Source organism: Otolemur garnettii, unplaced genomic scaffold (assembly GCF_000181295.1).
Source record: "Otolemur garnettii isolate 467f Iridium unplaced genomic scaffold, OtoGar3 scaffold00038, whole genome shotgun sequence".
In the NCBI taxonomy this organism is placed as follows: domain Eukaryota; kingdom Metazoa; phylum Chordata; class Mammalia; order Primates; family Galagidae; genus Otolemur; species Otolemur garnettii.
The window spans coordinates 5,359,006-5,367,503 of NW_003852433.1; the positions used below are offsets into that span (position 1 = coordinate 5,359,006).

The 8,498-nt window shown below is 44.0% G+C and overlaps 1 protein-coding gene across 1 annotated transcript in view; it reads right to left on the reverse strand.

Annotated features, from left to right (window-relative positions):
• SF3A1 (splicing factor 3a subunit 1) overlaps positions 1 to 8,498 on the reverse strand; it is a 24,453-nt gene that overhangs the window by 15,308 nt on the left and 647 nt on the right. Inside the window, exon 2 of the mRNA XM_003789872.3 lies at positions 5,782 to 5,903. Within this exon, the coding sequence (XP_003789920.1) occupies positions 5,782 to 5,903 (122 nt within the window). The remainder of the gene's footprint in view (positions 1 to 5,781; positions 5,904 to 8,498) is intronic.

The window sequence follows — 8,498 nt, forward strand, 5'->3', positions numbered from 1 at the left end:
AAAAGTGCATACAATGAAAAATAGTTGTCAAAATCTATTTAGCTTCAAGTTTGCTGAGGCTAATTCTCTTAGTTAAAAGAGGATTATGGCTGGGTATGATGGCTCATGCCTGTAATCCCAGCATTTTGGGAGGCCAAGGCAGGATATTAAAAATAGAAAAAATTAGCCAGGTGTTGTGGCAGGTGCCTATAATTGCAATTACTCAGGAGGCTGAGGCAAGAAGATAGCTTGAGCCCAGGAGTTTGAGGTTTCTGTGAGCTACAGTGACACCACAGCCACTCTATCCTAGGCAACAGAGGGAGGGGTGGGGGAGATTAGCATTGCTAAAGAGATACAAATACACGATGATAGCACCAAACTAGGACTCTGTCCTTTAGATAATGAGAAAAGACTAAAAAAACCTAAGAATTTAGATGATTTGATGCCTTGTCCAGGCACTGTCTAAAATCATCCCACTTATACTGGTGAAGCCCACATAGGAAACCTGCTCCACAGGACCCAGATTTATACTACTAAGGCATAACCAGAAGACAGGGGTTGTTAGATCTGCAGGAGTGGTTTCCCATCATTCTCTGTGCCTGAAATGGTTGCCTAGTTATGCCCCCAGGGATCCAGGATGCATGTCTTCAAAACCTCAGGATGATGAAAAAATGCCCCATCACAATGTTTAGGGAACCCTGATTTTTAAAAAATCTCAGTAGTAATACTTCAAGGTGCCACACTTACAAACAACACCTGTGTTGGTCTGGATACATTCCAGTTTCCCATTCACTACAGACTGCCTGAACCACAGCACGTTACAAAACTACTTTTTGCCTCAATTTCCCGACACATAAAATGTTGCTAACACCACCTTCCCTCTGTACCTTGAAATCTAATTAAGAAGATCAAATACTTAAGGAGATGCAAAAGCCTTTTTGAATCATACTGCAGCCTGCAAATGCTAGGGGCTGTTTGAAGGCTAGGAAGGACTATTACTCCTTTGAAGGCTAAAAGGGGTTGTTCCATAAATATTCAACATGTCTGTGGCGGTTCCATCACTTTTCTGGCCAGAATCCTGTACTTAGAGCTGCCCCAAACATATCCAGGCACAACCCCAGGGGCTGATGCTCCCCAGGTGGCTTGACTTTCTTCAGATTTCCACACCCCTGGTACTGTGAGAAGGCAGGGCAAGGTGCAGGCAGTGCTATGCTTCAGATTAGCCACAGCAAGCTATGCCATGCTAGGGGTCATCAATACCCAGGCCAGCTCCTCAGCAAGTTGTGGCCACACCCTGCATCATGACTAACACCATGAGGTCTCAATTTGATAGCATGTTAGTCCAACTGGAACCTCATGCTTTGAGAAAAACCACTTTCCTCCACTCTTTAAATAATACAAACCACACACGAGGAAGAGGGTGAATATAAACTTAAAATCTTGCTAAACTAGGCCACCATGTGCAGCAAATGCCCAGGGCAGGTGGAAGGGCTGCCAGAAAAAGGATCCTTAGTTGTCTCCTATTATCACTGCCTAAGCCATAAGCTCACATCTGGGAATAACGTGAAAGTTAAAACAATGAGAAGGCAGGAGTATTCATTCCAAAATATTCTGTCATTTTAAATTAGCTTAATGTTAATTTTAGAAATATATTCTGTAACACAAGATTTCAGCAGAAAAAGACATGATTCTGACTCAACCCAGCTGGTGGGACTTTTTTTTTTTGAGACAGAGCCTCAAGCTGTCCCCCCTGGGTTGAGTGCTGTGGCATCACAGTTCACAGCAACCTCCAACTCCTGGGCTAAAGCAAGTCTCCAGCCTCCCATGTAGCTGGGAACCAAAGGTGCCCGCCACAACGCCTGGCTATTTTTTGGTTGCAGCCATCACTGTTGTTTGGAGGGCCTGGGCTGGATTCGCACCTGCCACCTTAGGTGTATGTGGCTGGCGCCTTAGCCACTTGAGCCATAGGTGCTGAGCCAGCTGGTGGGATTTTTAAGGGTAATTTCCACTTCAGTTTCTTGACAGAAAAATACAACAAAGGGAAGAGAAAAAATTCCTTTTAGAAAACCAGTTATGGATTGCTGCTGCATACTCCATGAATGTGAACCTAGCAGAAGTAAAGCACAGTCCTGCATGCTTGCTTTATTATTAATTTATTTTTTGAGACTGTCTCACTCTGTCACCCTGGGCAGAGTACCATGGCATCATCACAGCAACCTCAATCCCTTGGGCTCAAGGATCCTCCTGCCTCAGCCTTCTGAGTAGCTAGAACTACAGACAGGTGCCCACTATGACACTCAGCTACTTTTTCTATTTTTAGTAGAGACAGGGTCTCACTCTTGCTCGGGTTGGTCTCCAACTCCTGAGCTCAAGCAATCCACCCGCCTCGGCCTCCCAGTGCTAGGATTATAGGCATCAGCTACTGCGCCCAGCTGCACGCTTGCTTTAATCCAGTCTGTCCCTACATTGCAACACAAATGAAAGCAACTGGATTCAAAGATTTTAGAAATGCATATGAAAGCACTCACTGTAGCTAAAAATCAATCTAGAGATGTGCGTATTTATTTTTAAGGGACCTTGAACCTTATTTCTATAGCAGCACAGGATGACACAAAACTATTAGAAAGAGACTTGGCAAAATCTAAGAAATCTTTAGGATGGGTGCAGTGGCTCATCCCTGTAATCCCAGCACTCTGGGAGGCGAGGTGGATGGACTGCCTGAGCTCATGGGTTCAAGACCAACTTGAGCAAGAGAATCACTTAAGCCCAGGAGTTTGAAGTTGCAGTGGGCTATGACACCACAGCACTCTACCGAGGGTGACAAAGTGAGACTGTCTCAAAAGAAAAACAAAACAAAACAAAAAATCTTTAACATGGTAATGTACTACACTGAATTTCCTTCAAAAGAAACAATCTACGGCAGCACCTGTGGCTCAGTGGGTAAGGCACCAGCCCCATATACCAAGGGTGGCGGGTTCAAACCCAGCCCCGGCCCAACTGCAACAAAAAAATAGCTGAGCACTGGGGTGGGTACCTGTAGTCCCAGCTACTCGGGAGGCTGAGGCAAGAGAATGGCCTAAGTCCAGGAGTTGGAGGTTGTTGTGAGTTGTGATGCTATGGCACTCTACCGAGGGTGATAAAGACTCTGTCTCTAAACAAAAGAAAAAAAAGAAAGAATCTAAAAGGGAGAGAAAATGCTCAGAGACTTCCCCACAGTTTCATTTGCCAAACTGAAAACGCTAGAAATAATCTCTAAGAGAAATACAGGGAGACAGCCAAGTTAATGAAGGCCCTTCACTTCAACATGATGCGTCCTCTCAATAGCTGTCTATGCAGCATCACGAAGATAGTGAGCAATGCAGAAAAATGCCTACAGCACACTATGAAGGGAAAAGAAGAATGTGAAAGTATCCCTGCTAGCATTACAGGGATCTAAAAAAGGATGCCAAGGGGCAGATAGAAACAGGAAAAAGTGAAAACAGTTGGTAGCAACTATTCTGGTAGTGAGATTGTGGTGACTGTTCACTCAACACCCTTTTCCTATTTATTGTTTTTAAAATATCAGGGGGAAAAGGGAAGCATGAGTGTGGTTATCAGACACTAATCACTTAACCAAACCCGCTGCCCTAAAGCTGACATGACCTAATAATGTTCAATTAAGCACAAAGCAGCTGTTAACTGAATGCCCAGGTTAACTAGAGCCCTTGAAACATGAAGAGACAACTCTGTACAAAGCAGACACAGTGAAATACTTAAACAGAGCGATCTGTGTTTAATTTTATTAAAAGTTAGAGAAAGACAATATCTATTAAATGATGTATAATAATTCGGATACTATCTCAGGGGAGTGACTTCAAGGTGGCCCCTTGAAGAGTAGATATCCAAGGACAGGTGAGCAGGAAGAGCTGTCCAGTTTGTCAAGAGTAGCCAGAAATCCTGATTTTTTTGTTGTTGTTGAGACAGGGTCTCACTTTGTTGCCCCAGCATGAGAACAATGGTGTGATCATAGCTCATTACAATGTCAAACTCAAGTGATCCTGTGCCTCAGCTTCCCGAGTAGCTAGGACTATAGGAGAGTACCACCAAGCCCAGCTACATTTTCTAATTTTTGTAAAGATAGGATCTTGCTATGTTGCTCAGGCTAGTCTTAAAACTCTTAACCTCAAACAATCCACCTGCCTCAGCCTCCCAAAGCGCTAGGATTATAGGACTGAGCTACCATGCCTGGCCCAGGCACCCAAATTATAAAATCTAATCTTTAAAATAGTGGCAACTAATTTGAGTTTTAAAAAAATATTATGAAGACAACCAAAAGCAAATGGCTCACATCTATAATCCTAGTACTTTGGGAGGCCAAGGTGAATGGATTGCTTAAGCTCAGGATCTAGACCAGCCCGAGCAAGAACAAGACCGTCTCTATGAAACATGAAAAAAAGGAGCTGGGCATTATGGCAGGTGCCTGTAGTCCCAGGTACTTGGGAAGCTGAGGCAAGAGGATTGCTTGAGCCCAAGAGTCTAAAGTTGCTGTGAGCTATGATGCCACAGCACTCTATCCAGGGCAACAGAGTGAGACTATCTCAAAAAATAAATAAGGGGGTGGTGCCTGTGGCTCAAAGGAGTAGGGCGCTGGTCCCATATAAAGAGGTGGCAGGTTCAAACCCAGCCCCGGCCAAAAAAAAAAAAGCTACCAAAAAAAAAAATATAATAAATAAATAAATAAATAAGGGCGGCGCTTATGGCTCAAAGGAGTAGGGCACTGGCCCCATATGCCAGAGGTGGCAGGTTTAAACCCAGCCCCAGCCAAAACCTGCAAAAAATAAACAAATAAATAAATCTGTGGGCAGGACTTGGCTAGCTGGCTGCCAAAGGAATACTATAAATATCCTAAATGAGGGGATGTAACGACTTTTGGTGTCAAGTGACCATTAAGAAGATTCCACCCAAGGACAGGCATGGTAGCTCATGCCTGTAATCTTTGCATTCTCGGAGGCCAAGGTAGGTAGACTGTCTTAAGCTCATGGGTTTGAGACCAGCCTGAGCAAGACCGAGACCCTGTCTCTAAAAAATAGCCAGGCACCTGTAGTCCTAGCTACTCAGGAGGCTGAGGCAAGAGAATCGTTTGAGCCCCAAAATTTGAGGTTGCTGTGAGTTGTGACACCACGGCACTCTACTAAGGGTGACCAAGTGAGACTACGTCTCAAAAACAAACAAAAAAATGATTCCACCTAAGGATCTGTGAGTATACATAAGTGCAGTGGGAAGAAGGGAGGAGAAGAGGGACTCTCACCTATTTCCATCCTGTCTGAAATAGCTAACAGAAAATAGCTAACACCTGCATGACATAACTGAATTGCATTCAGTCCCATTACCACTTCTTGCCTCATGACAACCCTGAGGTGGCGTTTTCTTCAATTTTGTAGATGGGTCACTTGAGGTTCTGTGGAATGCTGTCCTTGCATAATGAGAATGATCAACGCTCTGTTTTCTCTTACTTAGGCCAGCAGCTCAGACACAGACAAACACACACACAGACAGCCCCACATACCTTGTGACAAAGAAGCTTCCTCAGGCTGTTTTGAAAGCAGAAGCTCTGGGTGACTATAGAGCTGGGTGTGACTCTCACTTTGGCCACTGTGTCAGAGATGCTACCACCTCATTGCTATGTAGTGGTTTTAGATAAACTACCAGGCCTAAGCCAACAGTGAGGCTCTTTAAAAGCTCAGGTGTTACCTTTGTGCTAATTCAGAACTCTTCCTGCTAAAATCCACCTCTGACCCACCTGAACAGAAGTAGCTACATTACCTGGCCACAAAGCTCGCAGTCTTGTCAACAATATTTCTGACCTCTGGAGGAGGGTAAATAATCCCCACCACTGGCTTAGAAGGCGTAGAATCCTCTTTTGAAGATGCTTCTTCCTCTGTGGGCTATGGAAACAAGAAAAGGAAATACTGTTAAACCCCTTTAGGATACTGTTGAGAGCAGACTTTCACCCACAGACCTCCCTCAGGTAGCATCCTCTGCTTCAGAACTCTTAACTGCATAGCACTTGCACAGGCCACTCCTGGGAAACCAGGTAAAAGAGCAGCCTTCTTGGCTCCCCACTAACTGGACTATCTCAAAATGGCCAGGAATCTGCATTTTTAACAAATGCTCAGAAGATACAAATGCAGAGGCTCTGACTATATTCAGAGAAACCAGGTTCCAGAATCCAGAAGGCCATATCTATAACCCTGCACCCAGCTCTGTGCCAGCATGGAACATTCAGAAATGGGAAATTCTGTGCTGGCAGGTCTTCCTGCCTTGAATGCCCTTTCCCTTTTGTTCCACACTCTTTACCACCATTCAATGCTCAAATGTTCTGTTAAACTCCATTGGAATAGTCAATATATAAATTGTTCTATAAGTTCCCATATTCTTTCTCCAACAGCTTCTTCCCCTTAGTAAACAAAAGGTCATGTCTCACATCTTAGAAAAAGTTTCTTCTGTGCCTACAAGTTCCTTTTTGCTGGTGACATCTCCCTTCCCTTCCTCTAAGTACTTAAACACCCTTTTCAGTCTTGGCCTTCCCACTTCCTCACCTCCCATTCATTTCAAGTGTTCTTACCAAAATAAAAAACTGCTTACAGCTAACTACAGTCATTATCTGGGCTTGACTACTGACCACTGCTTCACAGAACTCTCCACTCAACTCCCAGGTCCCACTCTCACCTGTCTTTCATTCTTGCTCACCATTCCAAGTCTCCTTCCTGGCTTCTGTTTTACCTACTGTCCTATAATGCTAGAGACCCCCATAATTCTGTTCTTGATTCTCTTCACAATATTCACCTCCACCAGGCACTCACAACCATGTCCTCCACTTCCCTCCCACCTCTAGGCTGTGAAAAATCCACCCAAATCCATGTCACAGATTATTCTTGTGCCTTTAGATCCAGTTAACTCCTAGACACTTTCATCCCTAATCTTTTTCCTCATGAGTGCCTATCTGGTTATCCAGATAAGAAACTTGGGCCTCTTCCCCCTTCCTTAAGCCTCCAAACTCAGTGATAATAAATGTTATCATTTATCAAGCAGAGCAGGCCCTAGATACTTTCTTCTCTTTTATTTATTTATTTATTTTTTGAGACAGAGTCTTATTTTGTTGCCCTCGGTAGAGTGCCATAGCATCATAGCTCACAGCAACCTCAAACTCTTGGGCTCAAGCCTCAGCCTCCAAGAAGTAGCTGGACTACAGGATACAGGCACCTAGCACAATGCCCAGTTATTTTCTCGCTCTTGCTCGGGTTGGTCTTGAATTCATGAGCTCAGGAGATCTACCTGCTACGGCCTCCCAGAGTGCTAGAATTACAGGCGTGAGTCACCGCACCTGGCCCCAGATACTTTCTAAGCACTTTAAATATTTTAACCCTTATGGTATTGAGAGTTTATTATATTAACTTAATTATCTATATTATCTATAGATATCTATATATGTCTATATATCTATTTTCTATAGATATCTATATATATCTATATTATCTTAAATATACTCTTACTCAGCACTTACACAGCCTTACACAGCCTGTAAGTGTAAGGGGTTAAGTACTCTTATTATGGGGTTAAGTACTCTTATTATCCCCACATTATAGAACCATATAACAGATAAGGAACGGCAAGTTTAATACCCAATGGTAGGGCTCAGCGCCCATAGCTGAGCAGTTAGGGCACCAGCCACATGTACCAGGGCTGGCGGGTTTGAAGCGGCCCCAGCCTGCTAAACAACAACTACCACAATAAAAAAAAAATTCAGTAGCATGATTGAGAGGTTTTTAAGGGCCAGCAGGCACAACATAATTTATGGCAATCTAGACAATAAACATCTCCTGAGAGTATTCAGGTATGTCAGTCTTCTGGCTAGTCTGAGTTCCCTAGATAAAGGTTGTGTCTCATTTAATCTGGTAATGTTGGAACCTGGCATGGTGTCTGGCTAAAGGAAAGTACTGAGTAGATGCTGAAAATCAACATCCAAATATGTACGGGGGAGACTGGAAAATTAGGGTCTACTGGGTGAATCCCACTGCCGGGAAGGAGCAACTGCCAAAGACCATCAGTGCTTCTCACATTTTGGCAACATCGCTTGGTCATCTTATTAAAATGTAGATTCTCATCTGGAAGGTCTGAAGCGAAGATTCTGTTTTCTTTTTCTGAGACAGAGTCTAGCTTGGTCGGCCAGAGTAAAGTGTGGTGGTCTCAGCCTAACTCACAGCAACCTCCTGGGCTCAAGCCTTCATCCTGCCTCAGTCGCCCAGACAGCTGGGACTACAGGCGTGTGCCATTAAGTCGAGCCACTTTTTTCTATTTTTAGCAGAGAGTCTTTAGCAGGGGTCTTGCTTAGCTCAAGCTTGTCTCCAACTCCTGAAATCAAGCGATCCTCCCGCCTCAGCCTCCCAGAGTGCTAGGATTACAGGAGTGAACCACTGCAACCAACAGAGACTTTGGATTTCTATTAAGTTCCCAGGTCGGACCACTTTTTTTTTTTTTTT